We start from the raw sequence: 21,243 nt of genomic DNA, 5'->3' as shown, positions 1-21,243 counted from the left end.
GGGTGTGCAGGAGGCGGCCAATTGATGTTCTCTCTCATTGATGTTTCTCTCTCTCCCTCTCCCTTTTTCTCTTTCTAAAATCAATAAAGAATAATAAAAAAAGAAATGCTAGTTGTCTTGTATGATGCTTGCTTCTCTGAGGAGCTAAGCTCCTCCTTGGTTATTTTCAGTTATGTGTATGTTTTAAATCTGTATGTAAATTGCCTATGCTTGAATGCCATTCTCATTGCCTTCTTTTCCCTCACTAAAATGGATTTTGTTTAGGCAATCACTTACTATGAAGCCGCACTGAAAAGTGGACAACAGAATTATCTCTGCTATGACCTGGCCGAGGTTTTATTGAAATTGAAACTGTATGACAAAGCAGAAAAAGTCCTTCAGCATGCTCTAGCTCATGAGCCTGGTATGAAAGTCCTCCTGATTTGAAAAGAGTATACCTGATACACCTTATATTTTTTATTTTTATATTATTTAAATGTGAATTTGTATTCCCAGTATTTTATATGTGAAGTTTGTTATTTCGTTGATCAGCATGTCACTCTACTAAAATATGATATTTTAAAAAATCAATGACAGTTTTATGAAACAGTTGATTGTGTTACAGAAGGATACGTCCCAAAATGATGTAAAGGAAGGTTCTTTAAATTGCATCTGTGTCTAGTGTTTAAACAAATAAACATTTTTATAAGTTTTTTAATTCACTATAAAAGAATAAAATGGCCCTGGCCGGTTTGGCTCAGCAGTTAGAGCGTCCACCTGTGGTCCGGAGAGACCCGGGTTCGGTTCCCGCTAAGGGCATGTACCTCGGTTGCAGTTTGTCTCCACCCCTGGTTGGGTTGTGCGGGTGGCAGCCACTCGATGTGTCCCTTTCACATCCATGTTTCTCTCTCTCTTTCTCTTCCTCTCTCTCCCTCCCACTCTATCTGAATAAAAAATTGAAAAATGTCCTCGAGTGAGGAAAAAAAAAAAATTGAAAAAAAATTTTTTATTTTTACTAAAAGCTAGTGTTTGCTCATTGCCAAGACCGAAAGGTCAGAGAAGTAAATGAAAGTCATGTCCTCTCCCACTCTCCTGAGAAAACCACATGCAGCAACTTGTGTCTCATCCTGATCCGTCTCCCTCCCCCTCTCTCCTAGTCACTGTCTCACACTCAATTACATGCCACTTTTTCCCACCACAATGGGGCCATATAACACCTGTAGGTCTGCAGTATGCATTTTTCATTTAATAGGTTTTATTCATGCTGGTAAATATAGCTCTTTATTTTTTTAGCATAGGTATTCTCATGTACATCGGTATTATAATTTATTTAGAGAGTTCACTACTGATAGACATTTAAAGTGAAGAAAAGTTGGACACAATAGAGACAGAATTCTTGTTTATATACCACTGTGTACTTCCTAGAATTGAGTCTTGCTGCATTACTCTTGATTAAGAAGGTTGTAAGTGTCACAACATAATGTAAAATTAGAGAAATAATTTATATTAACCACTTCAGATTGTGGCCCAGATCATGTACTTGATAAATGGTGGAAGAAACATATTTCTGTTAATTATTTAGGGCGTTTTTACTACTCTTAGATCACAAAATAGTAATACTAAATATTTAAATTGCACTTACCACATTCCAGACTTTAGTTGCTTTACATATGTTAAGATATTTTGTACTTATTAACTTTAAAGATTTTACAAAACACCCTCTGAGATAGGTACTATTATTTCCCCTCTTTTACAGATGGAAGGGAGGCATAGAATGGTTAAGGACCTTGTTCAAGGTTAAGTAGCTAGTAAGTGATGAAGCCTAAATTTGAAGCCAGACTGGTTGGCATCAAAGTCAGTGTTCTTAATGACTATGCTTTATTGCTTATCAAATATCTATTTAAAAAACAGCAGTTCTTCATTGCATGTAGCAACTGTTATATCTTATCTTTTAATAGATTCAGTGAACAAAATTTTATATACTTAATAATAAAATGAACTTATAAACTTTGTTTATTACCTAAATATATGTCTAAGAAAAACTTCCAGTTGTTATCCAGTTCTTTAACTTTTCTTCCAGTCAGTTTTTATCCCCTTTAAAAAAATTTTTTTTTTTTATCCTCACCCGAGGACATTTTTTCATTTTTGTTCAGATAGAGTGGGAGGGGGAGAGAGAGAGAGAGAGAGAGAGAGAGAAACATTGACGTGAAAGGGACACATCGAGTGGCTGCCTCCCCGCACAACCCCAACCGGGGTCGGGGACAAACTGCAACCAAGGTACGTGCCCTTAGTGGGAACCAAACCCGGGTCTCTCTGGACCACATGCTGATGCTCTAACCGCTGAGCCAAACCGGCCAGGGCTATACCCTTTTTAAAAATTTGGCCATTCTTTAGTTAACTGGCTGAAAAAAATTTTAACTTTATTTACTATCTTTCAAAACTATTCTTTCTAAAGACCAGTTGTAAAACTGGTAGAAAAATGTAAACATTTATGTTAATATTTTTTCCCCCAATGTATTCAATTCTTTCACAGTAAATGAACTGTCAGCTCTCATGGAAGATGGACGTTCTCAAGTTCTTCTAGCGAAAGTTTATAGTAAAATGGAAAGACCTGGTGATGCAGTCACTTCATTACAACAGGTAAATGCATTTGTTTGTGAATGCGGTTGTGGGCTGGAGGATGGACGCAGAAGGAACTATGCCACACGGAAGAGTAAACCAATCTCTTTGACCCATCGGTCACAGAAAATAAGTGAAACCGAGTGACTGAATGCTTATGGATTGTACGATTTAAATATATTATTACTAATTATTATAACAGATACGGCAGTTGATATTTTTAATCCTGTCTTACAGCCATAGAGGCTTGATTTAAAAACTTGTGAAGTTACATTACTGGTTCCATAGGCAGGATTTGAACTCAGTTTTTTTTCTTCCTTTATTTATATCTTTAATTTCTTTAAATATTTTGTCTTCATTGTAGTGGTTTCATCCATTTTTTCTTTGAGGTATTCCCTAAGTAGCTGATTTTTTTAATGATTTTTCAGTTTCCATTTTGCCGACAATTTTATAAATTAAATTTTATCATAATTTACTTTCTGCATCTATCAGGATATGGTCATGTGATTTTTCTCCTTTTTTTTTTTTTTTTCTATAAACGTGATAGATTAAATTGATTGATTTTCAAATGTTAGATCATCTCTAGAACCCTGAAATATATGTTATTTTTTTATTTTTAAAAAAATAACTAGAATTTAAAGATATTGCTACTATTTTGTTTAAGATTTGTACATCTATGTTCATGAAAGAGACTGATCTATAGACTGGATGCTCTTTTTAAAACGTTTGGAACAATTCAATATTAAAACCACTGGCCCTCAAGGCTTCTTTGATGGGACATTTTTATTAATGGATTCAGCATCTATAATGATCTCAGACTGGTCATATTAAAATTTTTTATGTAAGTTTGGGTGGCTATATTTTTAAGTACATAATTTTTTTATTTTATTAAATCGTCAAATTTATTGACGTATCTCTTCATTGTCTCTTATCTTTTGAATATCTGGAAATGCTGTAGAAATATCCTCGTTTATAGTCTGACAGTGGTAATTTTATTTTATTGTTCTACTTTCTTTGGAATTAGTTTGCTGATCTTTTTCTAGACTAGTTACATAGGCTGGGCTAGCCTTTGTTATTTTTTACTCGTTTAAGGTGATGCATTTCTCTCTAAACACTGTTTTAAATACATCCCACAAGTTGACTGTTTTTCAGTTTATCATATTTCCTCATTTCTACCTTGATCACGTCTTTGATCCATGGGTTATTTAAAAGTATAGTGTTCGATTTCCAGGCAGTTTTAGTTTTCTCGGTATCTTTTTGATAATGATTTCTAGTTTAATTTTACTGTGGTCAAAGACCTACTTTGAATGTTTGCATCCTTTGAGATTTGTTTCATAAAGCTTACGTTATGCCCTACATTATAATCTGTTTTGGTAAAGGTTCCATGTGGGTTTGAAATAATGTGTTTCTGGCATTACTGAGTGCTTGGTTCAACACATGTCAATTGGGTCATTTGTTAATTGATTTTCCCTATGACTTTGCTGAGCATGAAGTAGAACATAGAACATCTGACTATTCTTGCTTTCTAGAATACCACACTGCTTGCCTTCTTTTGACCTTATTTTCATTTACCCAGAAGAGTTCTGCATTCCGCAACTAATTTATTAAATGTTTTGGTGTTGAGCTTTAGCTAACAGAAGTTCATGCATACATACACATATATAAAGTGACCGGTGTTTCATTGGTGATGTTCAATCATTTTTTTTGGTTCTAGTTGTAAATGAATTGGGCTTGGACTTGGATATCTGTGATACCCATTTAAGCTTAAAATTTCACTGAAATATGTAATCTTCAATAGTGCTAATATCTTATCAGTAATTGTCAGTATATTTTATCCCTATATGTTTTTTCTTGTTATAAATTTATTCAGCTTTTTGATAATACTTTGAACTAAAACACAACTACCTTATATTTTGAATCACATGATAGAAAATTCCATCTAACCCTAGATTAGCTCCCATTAGCTACAAGGAAAGTATAATTTTGGTAAACTTAGACTTTTAAAAGAATTTAGAAGTGAATTTGGCTTATTTTATCCCTTTGTAAAGAATAGTCCCAGCTGCTCTAGTTTCATGAGCCTCTGTGTTATATCACATCATGCAGTACTGAAAAAGGAACAGACAGTATACCACGGCTAGACAACGCCAACAAACCAAGGTCTAAACAGTTATAAGATTATATGTTATAGTATGGGGATTATTCATCTTTAATAAAATTTAAAGAGCTATAAAATTTTTCCAGCTACTGTATAACATTCTATGTATTGTGATCTATAAAAAGACATATTTTGAGATATAATTCAAACAGAAACTTATATGTGTAATCAAAGTTTCTGACATTTTAAAAAATGTTTTTATTGATTTTTTTTTTTTTTTTTTGAGAGAGAGAGGAAGGAGAGGGAGAGAGAAATAGAAACATTGATGAGAGAAACATAGATCGGCTGCCTGTTGCACGCTCCCTGCTGGGGATCAAGCCTGCAACCTGGGCATATGCCCTGACCGGAAATCAAACCAGTGACCTCTTGGTACATGGGATGGTGATCAATCCACTGAGCTACACAGGCTGGGCAGTTTTTGACACTTTAAATTCATTTAGTCAGCAACCGTTTATTAAGTTTAATTTTCTTCTATATTATGGAACTTAGGAGTTCCATTATAGTATTTTTGCATTATTGCTAAACATTTTAGGCAGTGGCAGAACCCAATAAATTTAGGGAAATCCCAAGTCTTACTAATGTTACTTTCTAAAAATTTTAGAGTTCTTTTTTTTAAAAATATTTTTTCTGTCTTGATTTAAGAGCGAGAGAAAGGGAGAGGGAGAGATAGAAACATCGATGAGAGAGAACATCGATTGGCCACCTCCTGCAGGCCCTCCACTGGGGATCGGACCCACAACCTGGGCATGTACTCTGACTGGGAATCGAACCGGTGACCTCTTGGTGCATGGGTCAACACTCAACCAGTGAGCCACACTGGCCGGGCTCAGTGTTCTTAAATAACTCCGTGTTTCTCCTTCCCTCTCTGTCACCTTTCAGCCCTCTCGTCGTTAACGTTTGCCCAGATGCCTTGGTAGCCCCTAACTGATCCCCATCCTCTTTCAATCTTGTTTCATTCCACCCGGTTCCCCACAGCACCATGCGCTCCTCCTAACAGGCAGACCTCCTCTGTCTCCCTTTGCTTATAAACATGTAGTAGTAGCTTCCTGTTGTGTCTAAGACAAAACATACATTATTTAATAGGCTTACCTGATGTAAACTCTTCCTTTTCAACCATTTTTCCTTCTAATTTTTTGATCAACAGTAGTATTCTTTGCCTTCTTTCCTTCACATGTAATTCCTAAAACCTTTACTCCATCCATCTCCTTTCTCTCAGATCCACATGTAAATACCAGTCATTCTTCAAGTCTCGCCTGACCTCCAAGAATGGGTTATGTCTCATTATTATGTACTACCATGGCAACCAGTATTTTTCAGCCATCAAAACTCCTCCTGATTTGCCATAATTTATCTATCTTCCTGCTAAAATTTAAATTTCCATGAGTGCAGGCAAAGTCCTAGCAAATGCTTGCTTCAAAGTAGGTCCTATGAGTTACCACACATTTCGTTTTCTCATAGTTTTTGTGGGCCAGGAATCTGGGCATGATTTAGCGAGGTCCTGTACAAAGTGTCAGGACAGTCACAGTGTGGCCAGGGCTGGGTTCTCATCTGGAGACTTGTTGGAGGGGAGGACCCACTTCCAAGCTGACATAGGTTGTTTGTGGGATTCATTTCCTCTAGGCTGTAAGTTTAGGGCTCTAGCTTTGTGTTGGCTGAAAGCCACCCTTAGCTCCTAGAGGTTCCTCAGCTCTGCCTGGTGGGTTAGCTAATCTAGCCACTCCGTTCTTCAAAGCCATCAAGGGAGAACGTCGCTAGAGCAAGTCTGCTAGCAAGACAGAGTTTTACATATTGTAATTGTGGGAGTAACATTCCTTCATATTTGCTATATTCTTTTGGTTACAAGCAAGTGACAGGTCCTGCCTCACACAAGGAGAGGTGATTATACAGGAGTGAACACCAAGAGGAAGCCCTATTAAAGTCTGTCTGCCACGATAGGCACTCGAAACTTTTGTTGAAAAACTGAAATGGAATCGTGGATTATTCTAATTCTTTAATTGCTGGAAAAGTTATAGGGAAAATCACTGTTTAGTAAATTATCTTTTCTGTGAAAAATACCTAAATAAATCGAAGTAAAGAACCTATATGACGTAAAACATTTAGAAGTTTTATAACTTTATAAAACTATAATTGATAAGTACAGACTATATTTGACTCTGCTTTTTTCAGTTAATACTCATTTGTGTGGATTTTTCCAGCATGTCTTTATAGTTCCATCTTCATCATAAAGAAGCAAAATTTTATGAAACAGTGTTAACCTTTACCGCATGCTGTATACACTAATATTGTCTAATCCTTTCTCTTTTATTTCCAGAAGAATGCTTATTATGATGCCCTAAATTAATATTATGATCCGTGGTTCCAGAAAATACCCAGCTTTAGACCATCTTCATTAAATACCAGTTGTCGACCAACATTTAGACGGGGTCTCAAAAAGGGGTCCCTGTGTGTGGCATGATGTGTGGCAGATGGTGAACGTTCACTGTTTGGTACATGAATGCATGAATGCACTAGTGAATGATTAGCTCACAGTTAAATTTTATTGTGCAGGCTTAAAGCATAGGAGTTCTCTGTCACTTATTAAAGGAAGGTCTCACTGTGTCAGAAAACAGATCTGTGGGTGGAAAGGCTAATGTTCTAATTTAGCAACTGTCTCTACATTCTTACTGGAGAAAGACCCTTCCCTTCCTTCTGGGTGTCTGTGCGTAATGTAGAACCACACACACACACACGCACACCATCGATTGATTAGCCATTTTCCATTATTAGACATTAGGTTGTTTCCAGATTTTTTGTTTTTGTTGTTTCTTTGCTTTTCCAGCAAATAACAGAATGTTTTTTCTTTATAACAAATACGTGTTTCTTTCTTTTTCTAAGTAATTTCCCCAGTACCTTTCCAAGAGTGGAACAACATTTTTTCCAAATGTTTGTTTTATGGTTGCATTTCCTCCGTAGTGAGCTTTCTGTACCTATCCTTATAACAGTGGGGAAGACTCAATGATTTTTAGTACTTCGTTGGAAAGTATGGACACGCTGGCTCATTTGCAAACAATTGCATGTGTAAGAACTCAATTGAGACATTTTCTTTGGATCAGGCTTTGATAGCTTGAGGGCCAATAATGCTTAAATAAGTCTTCTGTAAAATTTATGCTGTGTGTTCATTATTGAGGATTGTTCATTTCTATTTCTTTCTTTAAAAATTCCTTTTTATCCCTATTTTTTCCCAGGCTCGAGAATTACAAGCTCGGGTACTAAAACGTGTTCAGGTGGAACAGCCAGACGCGGTTCCTGCACAGAAACATTTAGCAGCTGAAATTTGTGCAGAGATTGCAAAGCATTCTGTTGCTCAGCGAGACCATGAAAAAGCAATTCAGTTTTATAGAGAAGCGCTTGCTCATTGTGAAACAGATAATAAGGTCAGTACCTTTATAAAATTTTAAGCGCCTCTGATTCCAGATGTCATCTAATTTTCCCAAATGTAAAGTTCTTACCAGCTTATTAAGGAAGAAGATTAGAAAAGAAATGCCACAGAAATACGAGTTAAAAATTAATGTTGTTTCTAGAAATCCCTCAAAATACTTATGTGATGCCTTTAACAGTCTTAGAATCTAAAAATTATTATGGAATAAGTGATATAAAGTAAATCTTCAAGCTCTTTGATTTTTAATATCTGTGTTTTAATAGTCACTTTGAAACAATTTCTCGATCTCAGATGAACATCTGGCTCTAGCGGACTCGGTCCAGCTTACAGACAGACCTTGTGCATCTGTTTCAGGGCTGGGTGTGCAGAAGTGACTAGATTGAATCTCTTACCTCCAATGGCACAGTTTGAGAGTAAATGCAAGATAATTTTGGTGTCGAAAATGTATATATATGACTGGTTATATAACTAAAATGTTATTTCTCAGATGTTGATAGAAGCTTAACATTTTTCTTGGAAATCTCTAATAAATAGCTGAATACTTACAGAAGTGATGCTGAAGAGAAGGCCATCATATTCCAGAATTTAAAGTGTAGGTTTGAGCATTTTGAAATCAATACGACTCTTTAGGATGCTAGGCAAACAAGAACCTTTAAGGCGTAACCAAAAGTCCCTTGTTCAGTGATGGCTACAGGAGATGTGATTCTAGTTTTAAGTATAAAGCCTACCTTAGGAATTATCTGCTTCAAGCTTTTTTTTGACAAATGAGAAACAGGTTTCGAGGGGTAAGAGCAACTTGGCCCCATTACTGGAATCCAGCCTCCCAATTTCAGGCCAGTGTTCTTATTTTTCAAGCGAGTTATCATCCACCCCCCCCCCCCCGCCCCGCCCCGGCATAAGAGAAAAGAAAGATGAGCCTGTCTATAGTTTTCCTACCTATCATGCTTGGCATTTTTATTCTGATAACTTTTGATCAACTGAAGTGTAATCTGTGCCCAGACAGGTTCCTCGGTCACTGTTTGTCCCGAAGATTCCCACTAATCTTGCCCTGTGTGCCTGCAGATAATGTTGGAGCTGGCACGGTTGTACCTGGCCCACGACGACCCTGACGCCTGCCTGCGTCACTGTGCCCTGCTTCTCCAGAGCGATCAGGACAATGAAGCTGCCACCACGGTGAGTCCAAGAGACTTCAGTGGACACGGCTGTGCTTTACATTCCCTGGGGGAGCTTCACCTTTTACCCCCTAAAACGAATACTACGTGAGAGGCCTGCCTCATGTTGGCTCTTGGAAGAAATAACATTTTTAACATCATTAGTACATTTTACCAAAGAAGACTAAGAATCTTTTTCTCTGTAAGGTCTGACTTGCTGTCTTGGGCCTAGTTAACTTTTCTTTGTGTCTAAGAGGGTGCGTGGTCGAGAGAAGTTCATGTGGTAAAGTCATAATTTGCTAAAGACTAATTTTTAAGTACTTACTCAGACATGCTGGACTAATTTATAAGTTGCGGTAGGCCTTTTGGACTTACAGAAGAAAACTTCCTTTATTGTCCTAAGATGGTGTGTTTTAAATAGAATTTTGTTTTACTTTCTCATTTTTATTGGGGCTGAGGTATTTGTTAACTTTTCAAACAGCTGTATAGATGACAGTTTGTGAGGTTTATTATAACTAAAAGGAAATAGATGTCATCTCTCTTTTAAAACATAATAAAATCTCAGGAGGTCTTGCTTATTTGAAATTCTTTTGAAATATTCAGAATTTAAGAGTGTTTTGTTTTTTTTTAAATCTTGTCATTTTAGCCAAGCCCAGTGAGGAATCTTTCTATGATGACACATAGAGGGTACAATTCCCTTCAAATTTCTGCTTTTATTTTCTTATTTTTAATATTTTATATTGATATTTTAGAGAGAAAGATAGAAACATCCATGTGAGAAACACTGATTGACTGCCTCCTGCACGCCCCCTACTGGGCATCATGTCAGCAATCTGGTCAGTATCCTGATCAACAATCCAACAAGGACCTCTCAGTCCAGGGCATGACCCTCAATCCACTGAGCCATAGTGGCCGGGCTTAAATCTCTGCTTTTAAAATAACCACTAGAGCCTGGCTGGTGTGGCTCAGTGGTTGAGCGTGGACCCATGCACCAAGAGGTCACCAGTTTGTTTCCGGTCAGGACACATGCCCAGGTTGTGGGCCCGATCTCCAGTGGGGGGCATGCAGGAGGCGGCCAATCAATATTCTCTCTCATTGATGTTTCTATCTCTCTCTCCCTCTCCCTTCTTCTCTCTCTCTCTAAAATCAATAAAGAAAAGAAAAGAATTTTAAATAAATAAATAAAATAACCACTAGAAACATATTATCTGCTAAAAATACAGTTTGGAAATAGAATGTTGTTTCACGTCCTTGATCATCTTCTGTTACACTGATCTCCATGCTAATCTGCATAAGGTGCACTTGGATTTTAAGTGGCTTCTTTTTATACAACTTCCCTCATATTTTTAAGATGTGTTTTCATAGTGCTAAATCTTTTTTAAAATATGTTTTTATTGATTTTTTTAGAGAGAAAGGAAAGGAGAGAAAGAGATAGAAATACTGATGTGAGAAACATTGACCGGCTGCCTCCTGCACCCCCCCTACTGGGGTTCAAGCCCGCAACTCGGGCATGCGCCCTGATAGGGAATCAGACTGGGACCTCTCAGTCCATGGGACGACGCTCCATCCCCTGAGTCACACCGGCTGGGCAATAGTACTAAGTCTTCATAGGAGGAATATGCTTTGTAAAATATATGGCAATATTTTTATAAACAACTTTTACCTTTATAGATGATGGCAGATATCATGTTCAGGAAACAGGACTATGAACAAGCAGTGTTTCATTTACAACAGCTTTTAGAACGCAAGCCAGGTAAATAGTCATTGATTTCATTTGCTAATGCAGTCACTTCTTGTCTCTTCTTGGCTGTTGTGCCATTTCTGCCTTGGGTTCTAGACTCTGTGTTGTCCCTTTCTCCTTCTTGAACTACTGTTTAAGGTGGTACATGTACTATTTTCATTCTCTCTATCTGAAGCTTTTTCCGTATTGTTGTATTTCCCTTTGAGCAAATAATCCACCCTGGTTTCTTTAAAAAATGGACCTCTCCCCTTGTGATACTTTTAAAATCCTCACCCAAGGATATATTTTAACTGATGGGAGAGAGAGAGAGAGAGAGAGAGAGAGAGAGAGAGAGAGAGAGAGAGAGAAACATCATTTGGTTGCCTCCGATTAACACCCCAACTGGGGATCGAACCCACAGCTTTTTCAGTGTATGGAACGATGCTCCAACCAACGGAGCCACCTGGCCAGGGCCCCCTTGTGAATATATTTAAGCCCTCACATGAAAGATTTGAAGAAGCTCTCTTCCAGCAGCTGAATTTTCTCTCACCCAGGCTATTTGGCACCAGCTTCTTTTCCAAATAGGCAATAATAAAAGTGGCTTAGTAGACTGTCTACTTTGGACGGTTCATAAGCAAATATCAAATGCATTATTTATGGATGCCATATAAGAGCCTTGTACTCCATAAGTACCAAGTGACACACAGCCACACCTCCAAGTCTCTGCATGTTTTTTTCCTTTTGCCTTCCTTATTCTTCCACTGTCTTTTCCTACACATAATCCAAAATATACATCCTTTGCCAATATCTAAAACCTGACCGCACTGCCGCCACCTCCATTATAAAATATCTTATGTGATGCTGAGTAGGGTGACCATCTACCTTGATTCGCCTGAGGCTGAAGGCTGCCCTGGAAGTCAGGGCTTGTGATGCCAAAACTAAGAAAGTCTCAGCAAACTGGGATGAGTAGGTCACCTTAATAAGGAATCACTTCATCCATGCCTCTTCATCCCATTCTACTATTTTGCCAAAAGTATTTATGCATATATTTGTCATCGCCATTAAACCACAAACTCCTCAGGTTTGCAGGGATCATCTCATACTCGTGTGGCATCCTCCCTGTCAGACACATGGTGAGAGGCACATAGCTGGTGCGAAGTAAATGTTGATTGTTGGAATGGATTGGTGAATGGCTGAGAAATACTAAGTCATTGAAAAATACAAAACTTTAAGTTTTCACTGACTATGTGATATGTTTTTAATTTCGAGTTCTGTTTTATTTCTATTCGGACTTTACAAACTTACCACTGATCTGTTTTGTTAGAATTTTTCTGAAACCTGTGATCTACATTACTTTATGTGTGCATTATTGCTCATCCTCAGTAGGTCATTTTATACTTTAAATTAAGGCTGTGTTTTAGCTTATTTGAGAAATGCACTGTCCAATTTGACTTAACCTAGCTGGTTTAAAATTTTCCGTGTAGATGTGATTACTGCTCTCTTGACAGTTTACACCTTTTCACTCTCAGAACCTTCAGATCCTCCTGCCCTCACACTGATCGGTGAACAAGTCCCATCAGTTCTGTTTAATAGTAACTATCACACCCAGTCTATCTTCTCCTAGCCCAAGGCTCTGATTAAGACCTTTATCACTTCTCCCCGGGACCAGTGCAGTTTCCCTACTAATCTTCCAGCCTCTAGGTTCTTGCAGCTCTAGGCTATCACAAGACTGCCATATTAATTCTAAAAATCAAAAACGATTCCTCTGCTTGAAATTTAGGATGGTTATGCAGGGTAAAGTCTAATATTATAGCATTATTTTGATCATAACATGACCCCAGATTATTCTTCCATTCATACTTTTATCCTTCTTCCTCCACTTTAATATCTAGTAAGATCAAACATATCGACACTCCCCCATGCTCTTCTCTGCCTCTTGGAAGGCCTTTGTCTAGCAAGATTCTCCTCTCCTGGATGCTCAACAGTCTGATCCTCTGTGAAACAGCTCCAGCTGCCCCCAGGCCAAGTTAGGAATTCTGTGCGTTATAATTGCACCACACTTTAGTCGTGCCTTGTCACATCACACCATAATCGCCTTGATATCTTCTCACTATATCCATCAATACATATGGACTGTGTTTTTTCAGAATGTAATACATTTCTGATTTCACGAGGTTCCTTAGGTGCAGAAATTTGCCTTCTGTCAAATTTCATGTTTAACCAAAAACCAAGTTAATGTAATTTAATCTATCACTGGTAATGTAATATAATAACTTGAGCATATAATGACTACCTTTCAATAATATTGTGTGGTCATAATTGTTCAAGAAACTAGCCTCACAAGGTTAACTTAAAGTAATATTAGCAATATCATATGTCATACATAGTAATATCGTATAAAAAATTGGGGGCCAGAAATTTTAACCTTAATTTCTGCTTAATCCTTCTAGAGTCTGTGGCTTTATTGTAGGGTAGTCATCCCAGGTCTTATTAAAACTTTTAGGAGTTGTAACTACTAGTAATGATATTTGTAGTTTTAAAGATCTCTCATATCTTTATTTTATTTGGTTCCTATTGCACTCTGAGTATTAATACTATAACACTATTTGAAGAAAATAAGTAATCCTAGACTCAGAGAAATTGGGTGATTTGCTTGAATTTACATAGCTAAAAGATAAGACCAATACTTTAATCCTCTTTTTCTGAAACCATATTCTTATCATGCTCTACTTTTTAGTGATTCTAAAAGGCAGGAGGAACTAAATCTTTAGACCCAAGAGTATGGTTCAAGGAAAGCAAAGGATGACATTGTCAAACAGGATTATTTTGACATCTTGTAATAGAGTAGATGCAAAGTCTACAGAGGTTTTTTTTCTAATATTTTTTTTTATTGTGGTCAAACACACATAACATAAAATTTACCATTTTAGCCATTTTTGCGTATATAGTTCAGTGGCATTAAGTACGTTCCCATTGTTGTGTAACCATCATCATAATCTACCTCCAGAACATTTTCATCATTCCAAACTGAAATTTTGTACCTGTTAAACACCAACTTCCCACTCTTTCTTCCCCACATCTCCTGGTAACCACCATTCTACTTTCTGTCTGAATGTGACTGCTCTAGGGACTTCATATCAGCAGAATTGTAGAGTATGTCCTTGTGTGCCTAGTTTGTTTCAGTGAGTACAAAATCTTCAAGGTTCATCCATACTCTGGTGTCAGGACGTTCTTTCATTTTTAAAGTTGAATAACATTCCATTGCATGGACCTACCACATTGTGTTTTTATCCATTTATCTGTTGATGGACATTTGGATTGTTTTCACTTTCTTTGGGCTTTGTGAGTAATACTGCTGTCAACGCTGGTGTAAAATATTTGTTTGAATCCCTACTTTCAGTTCTTGTGAGTATATACCCAAAAGTGGAATTGCTGGATTGTATGGTATCTTCTCTTTTCTTGGAACATACAATCAAGGATAAATTGTCTTTAAAAGCCCGAACACCCAAAGAGCACTACAGAGAACTAAAATATGAGCCATTGGTAATTATGGATCCATATTAAAATTATGTTTTTGAAGACCATTTAATGACAACTGAGAAATGGTCACTGTATAACAATGAATCAAAACCCCAAGTGTGGCTTCCCTTTTGTAATATGTAAGCAAAGAAACATATTCATTTAATTATATTTAAATATTTATTGATTGATTTTCACTCATAAATATATCAAAGGAAACCAAAATGTGGCAATCTCTACCTTGTGGGAATGTGAGTGTTTTGTTTTGTTTTTCTCTCTCTCTCTTTTATACTTCTTTGTATTTTTTCAAATTTTCTAAACTTTCCAGACATTATTTTTACAATCTTATAGAACATCTATTAAAATATTCTCAAAACTTAGTACTTTCGTGATAAGAAAGAACTGGATAGAACTGAGAGAAGAAGGCTCTCTAAGAGTGTGCCAGGAAATTATACCTGAGACCAAAGAACTAAGTCATTTTTCCCCAGAAGGTAAAACAGGATTAAACTACTGGGAGTAATATGTTAAGGTTTATAGTATGGTAAGCCAGTGTCTAATATGGTCTGTACACACACATATGAAGGAAAGGCTGGGGTACGTTTCTGATCACTTACTCCACACACTGTCATCAGAATAGACTGTTCTTACCCCCTTGCCTGCTCCATTAAGTAGAAAAGGAGGTCTCACCGATAGATTTACCCTGTGCAATCAAATCAGTCCTAAATTTTACATTTTGAGTTTAGATTATCTGTCTATGCAAAGATTGTTTCTAGAAGGTTTTGGTCCTAGGAATGATTAAAAAGTAGGTTACAGCAAATGTGCATTTTTATGTATTTGCCTAGATAGCACCTCTCCCTGTGATCAGACTAACCTATCCTTTATCATTTGATAGATCATCAGTTGTCCACACAGTCTCTTTAGGGACTTATAACTGCTATGGCCTTCCTTTGTTTATATTTAAATTGTATTTTCCTTGAAGTAAACAATTCTCTAATAAAGTAGGATTATACCCATCAAAACAAAAGATATAAAATGTGTCTATATCTGAAATATTCTTTGTTTCTAGATAATTATATGACATTATCTCGCTTAATTGATTTCCTAAGAAGATGTGGAAAGCTTGAAGATGTTCCAAGATTTTTCTTAATGGCTGAGAAACGTAACTCCAGAGCAAAATTGGAGCCAGGATATCAATACTGTAAAGGATTATATCTTTGGTAAATCTATTGGCAAATAAATCCTACACAATAGTTTCCTTTTCTCATTGTGACTAAAGTAGAATATGCATTTCTTTTGTTTCAAAAAATATCTACGTTTTAAAATATGTTAATAGTTCCATTTACCAAACAAGTTATAAAGAACTTAATTTGTAGTCAGTGATTGAAATAAGTCATTTTCTTCTAACATCTAACAAGGTATACTGGAGAACCAAATGATGCCCTCCGACATTTTAATAAAGCTCGGAAAGATAATGAATGGGGACAAAATGCCCTTTATAACATGATAGAAATCTGCTTGAATCCAGACAATGAAACTGTTGGAGGTGAAGTATTTGAAAATCTGGATAGAGACCTGGGGTGAGTAGTGTTTGACAAATTGCCCTTTTTAAAAAACACTTGTTGAGCATAACAATCAAAGCTACCTTACAAAAAAAAACTGAATTCTAGGATAGTACTAATGAAGGGTCAGATGAAAAAAATTCACAGCTAGAATAACTTTAACAGGCAGGAAATGCTTTTACTTTATTTTTTTTATTGATTTTAGAGAGAGAGGAAGGGAGAGAGAGAAACATCAATGAGAAAGCACGTCGATTGGCCGCCTCCTGCATGCCCCCCACTGGGGATCGGGCCTACAACCTGGGCATGTGCCCTAACCAGCAATCGAACCAGTGACCTCTTGGTGCTTGGGTTGATGCTCAACCACTGAGCCACACCAGCTGAACAGGAAATGCTTTTAGTAGGTTTCCTAAATCAGAGTAAAGGTGTTATGAAGACTCTCCCCTGTCTATGTAAAAAATTGGATACATTTTAGAATTTGATTACTTTCACAAAATTGTTCACACACAATAAGAGTAACTCTTTAACAAATGGTAGTTATATGTCATACCCTGTGCTGTATACTCTATATGCATTATCTTATTTATTCCCTACAACAGTATTGTGAAATAAGCTCAGAGTTATCTTGTCTAAATGTAATTGAGTTAGTAAGTAGTGGGGGCAAGATCTGGACTGAGCTCTGCCTGACCTCAGAGCCACTGTGCTGTACTGCTGGTAAGTGGCTCTATTTCTTTTTTATTATTATTATTAATTTATTTTTGTTACAGATGTTTCTCCTTTTTTTCCCCATCCCCCCCAAGGTGGCTCTGTTTCTGTGAGCCCATCCTCTGTGTTACTTGTCCTCTCCTCAAACTGGGCAAGGTATGGTGAGGGCTGCATAAGTATACAAATGTATTAGGTATGAGGGTAGTTTCTGCCTTCGGGAACATGTAATTCACCTAGCAGACAAGACAGCATCTGAAAGCACTCAGTCTCCACCAGAACAGATCTGAAGTGGGGCGGGAATTCACAGAAAGCATAGCAGTGCAATGCAGTGCAGGGAGGATGTATAAAGGAAAGTGAGTAAATTAGAACCAGCTGCTGAGATGCTTCAATGACAGATTTGAAGGCTTGAATTCTAGAGACCATTGCAAGTTTTAGAGCAGAGAGAGACATGTTTGTTTTAGAAAGGTTAAGGTAACTTACTGTTACATAGCTATAGGCTGTCCCCATGGAATTCTTCAGCAAATACTTGAAAATACAAACTAGAACTCAGAGAGGATTGGAACTCACAGTTGGAGATACAGATTTGGGAGACATGTGCACAGAGTGGATAGTTGGAACCCCATGAATGGCCTCTTTGCAACTAGAGTATAGTAGAAGTTTGAGAACTAAATTTTGGACATGCTAACATTTAAGGGGACTGGGGAAGGCGGGAAAGTCAGAAAAGGGCAATCAGTGTGTTGGAAAGAGAACCAAAATTGTGTAGTGTTACAGGAGCAAAAGGAGGGGAACTTGGAAGAAGGTAGCCAGCAGAGTGAAATGTTTTAGAGAAGATAAAAGCCTAAGGCCTGAGAAAAAGACCAACGGTCTTGTTGATTGACTTTGAGAATTTAATTTTCTTTTATTAATTCATATGTATCTGGGGGTGGGTGTGTGTTTTAAAAAAAATAAGAACAATGCTAGTATATATTAAAATGGTCATTGCACTTGAATGTACAACCTTTTCACATATATATAATTTCTGAGCATCTGATAGGCAACTGGGTGAGGAAAGTAAAGCAAACTTTATATGTCCGAGAAACTTAGGTTCAAATCCTGAGTTAGCCATGTATTAGCTGTGTGACCTTTGGCATAACTTCCCCTGTTTGGGCCTTAGCTTTCTCATATATAAAATGGATTCAATGTAGATTGAATGAAATAATCCAGTGCTTGGCACATAGTAGACACTTCAATGGTGTTAGTTTCTTTTTTTCCTTCCTCTTTTATTTTTCCTTTTCTGAATAGATATACCCCTGATAAGAGGGTGATTCTACTTATTCTGAATTCTAGTTTTATACTAGCTGAAATGAAAACACTTAACACATGTAGATATTGTTCAAATTTTGTCTTCACACTAGAGTGAACAAATGTTTAATGGTGTTTCACTGAAGCTATATTAATTTTGTTTAAAAAACACATTATAACTGTGCTTTGTACCAGAAGAGAATAAGTGACACTCTTCAAACGGATTTCTTTTAAATGGGTGACAAAGGAAGAAACCTCTGTACCTTAGAGCTCATTCCAATCTCAGTGAATGTGACTTCATGAGTAACAGAAATAAGAGATTTCTTTTTCGTTGCATACAGTAATTCAACAGAGAAGCAAGAGTCTGTGCAATTAGCAGTGAGAACGGCAGAAAAACTCCTGAAAGAACTAAAGCCTCAGACGGCGGAGGGTCACGTCCAGCTTCGCGTCCTGGAGAACTACTGCCGGATGGCCACCAAGCAGAAACCCAACGTGGAGCAGGCATTGAACACCTTCACCGAAATAGCAACCTCTGAGGTCTGTAGGTCTTCTTTTTCAACTTCCTATGTTATCTTTCTTTGGTGATAGAGAAATATTTATTTTGATAATGTCTGCTTTCTGAAAATTGACTTAATTTCATACTAATCTTAAAAATTAGGTATGTAGTTTGGCATAATTTTACAGTTACGAAGAGACACTATTACTGTTTTTCTGTGTTGTTGATATATTCATCACTATTAAAAAGGTGAATTTTAGAGAAAGAAAATTCTTCACAATGGCACAGATTACTTCTCGAGGGAACGGCTGTACGCCCTGGAGAAATGCTGAGCTGTAGGAGGAGCCTAGGTTCACGTCCTGAGGGAAAGTAAGCACCTGGTCCTTTCATTACCCACCTTTCCCTTACATGACTTTGAAACTTTTCCAACTCCAAGGCTAAGAGATCGATAATGACAACCTAATTCAGTCATGCAATCACTACAGTGTTCTTTAGCGACACTGAAATAACTCCTGAATTATTATCATTATTATTAGATTAAAGGTTTTCTCTTTACCCGACTCAGATCCACCTTCCTTCTTATTCTATGGTGTTTTATTTTCTCCTTTTTATTTAATTTATTGGGGTGACACTGGTTAACAAAGTTCTACAGGTTGCAGGAGCACAGTTCTACAGCACATCCTCTGTACACTGTACTCCCTGCTCACCAGCCCAAGTCGAGTCTCCTTCCGTCACCCTTTGTCCTCCCTTCACCCTCCTCCACCTCCCCCGGCAGTCACCACACTGGTGTCCGTGTCCGTCGGCGGTCTAGTTTTTGTTCCCTCACACAGCGCTGTATTTCTTCAATTACTTGGTATTAAGGAAGAAATGCTAGGCATCCACCCTGTAGCATTTGGTAATGGCTAGTTCTGAGCATCTCACTGGATTTCATGTCCTTCAACTCAATGATGTTGTAGGCGACTGAAAACTCATCATTTTGTGCGTCTCCGAAGATTTGCTGTTTTCTTGTGGTTCAGAGGTCACAGTGGTAGCAATAAACTACCCAAAACCCCTGCTGTGCCTCCCAAGCCCTGGAAGGATTTGGAGAAACCTACAATACCCTTTGCTGTTTGGGTCCAAGGGTCCTCGATGGCACTGTAAGCCACCCTTGGAGCAAACAGCAAGGTAGCATCAGCAGATGTCCCACCCCGGAGGAGAGCCCTCTGCTGATGTTGGGGTGATGGTCCCCGGGGTTGTACTCAGCTGAATCTGCTGTGAAGGGAGACCAGAAATGGGACTATCATGTAAGACCAGGAAAATGTGTGAGAACACGAAGCACCATTCCACATAGGCGTCATAGCTGCCACTGTTGTGGAGGAGCATTCTGTCCTGTAATTCGCGTTTGAAGTGTGGGGCTCGAGAGAATGCCAAAGCAGCGAGTGACATCACAGCTATTTCCCAGAAAGACGATCAGTTTCAGTGTTGGTGAGACTACACGATTTTTATATCATTCTTACATACGTGATTAGTAATATACTGTCCTCAAATCTGTTTACTGACCAATCTGTCCAAAGACTGGTGTGTGAACTGAGGTTTCATAAACAAATTTTATCTCGCATTTTTTTTCTTTTAACTCATAGGCTGCGTTTATTAACTGTGGTGACTGTTGGCTAACCAGCCAGTGGGTGCTACATACGGTAGGAACCACAACGTTAAATGAGGCATAGCTCCTTCTCATCAAGTTTCTTATAACTAGGGAAGATGAGCATACTGACTGTGGTACAAAACAACATTTATGACATTCTGTGCTACCGTTGCAAATAAAAGTGCTGTAGGAAACGTGTAAGGAGAGTTGGGAGACCCTTTCGCGGAGAAGGTGTGATTGGAGAAGAACCAGGATCGGTTGCGTTTTCCCAGGCAGGACGGAGAAAGTGCATTCCAGGTGAGGGGCATGGGGACAGGAAGGCAGAGAACCGCTGTGTGCACAGCACCATGTGGCACTCAGATTGGTTGGAAAGAGGTATGTGACCGGAAGTCCTGGGAAGAAGCAATGGAAAATACATTAAGCACAGCAGGGTGTTTCCACTCGCTTTCATTCCATCACCCTGAACCGTAAAAGTATGTTGTTTATAACATGTTCTGGTGTCCTTTGTGATCCAAAGTGTTGCAGCTTAGCGTGACTGAGCATGCGAGAGGAAGGCTGGCTGGATGCCTGGGGATGTCTGCACCAGACGAGACATCGTGGGTCTGAGGCAGGGGACAGAACTCAGATTTGCATGTTAGAAACTATTCAGGGTTCACTCAGCAGTGACCAGGCTGAGGAATTGGTTCGTTCTAATCAAACTCAAGGTATGTGATTGTAAAATCAGGGTTCATTTTTAAGTGTGGAGTGGGGGATATTTTCAGAATGTGGGAAGATCTGGATGTTCTTACAGGACCCTCCTCTTTGTGGGCTGTCCTGGGATCTGACAGATGCGTAGCTGACCTCTATTTTCTTTTCTCTCTAGCCCACTTGGGGTGAGAGTGGGTTCAGTAATGACAGTATCCCACACACCTCTACAGAATGTACTGCCAATTGGGTGGGTTTGACACTCAGATAAACCTTTTTGCCATTCTTTAATGAGAGCAAATTACATACTGGAAATGTACTGATAGAAAATTAGAG

At 38.0% G+C, this 21,243-nt stretch overlaps 1 protein-coding gene across 1 annotated transcript in view; it reads left to right on the top strand.

Annotated features, from left to right (window-relative positions):
• TTC21B (tetratricopeptide repeat domain 21B) overlaps positions 1–21,243 on the top strand; it is a 75,071-nt gene that overhangs the window by 42,053 nt on the left and 11,775 nt on the right. The window contains exons 18-25 of the mRNA XM_036254768.1: positions 265–403; positions 2,513–2,619; positions 7,978–8,166; positions 9,234–9,344; positions 10,994–11,075; positions 15,628–15,778; positions 15,977–16,138; positions 18,445–18,640. Of these exons, the coding sequence (XP_036110661.1) occupies positions 265–403; positions 2,513–2,619; positions 7,978–8,166; positions 9,234–9,344; positions 10,994–11,075; positions 15,628–15,778; positions 15,977–16,138; positions 18,445–18,640 (1,137 nt within the window). The remainder of the gene's footprint in view (positions 1–264; positions 404–2,512; positions 2,620–7,977; positions 8,167–9,233; positions 9,345–10,993; positions 11,076–15,627; positions 15,779–15,976; positions 16,139–18,444; positions 18,641–21,243) is intronic.

Source organism: Molossus molossus, unplaced genomic scaffold, assembly GCF_014108415.1.
Source record: "Molossus molossus isolate mMolMol1 unplaced genomic scaffold, mMolMol1.p scaffold_m16_p_11, whole genome shotgun sequence".
NCBI classification, from domain to species: domain Eukaryota; kingdom Metazoa; phylum Chordata; class Mammalia; order Chiroptera; family Molossidae; genus Molossus; species Molossus molossus.
Note: the sequence above shows the minus strand (reverse complement) of the source record. Positions and strands in the feature narration are given on the sequence as shown.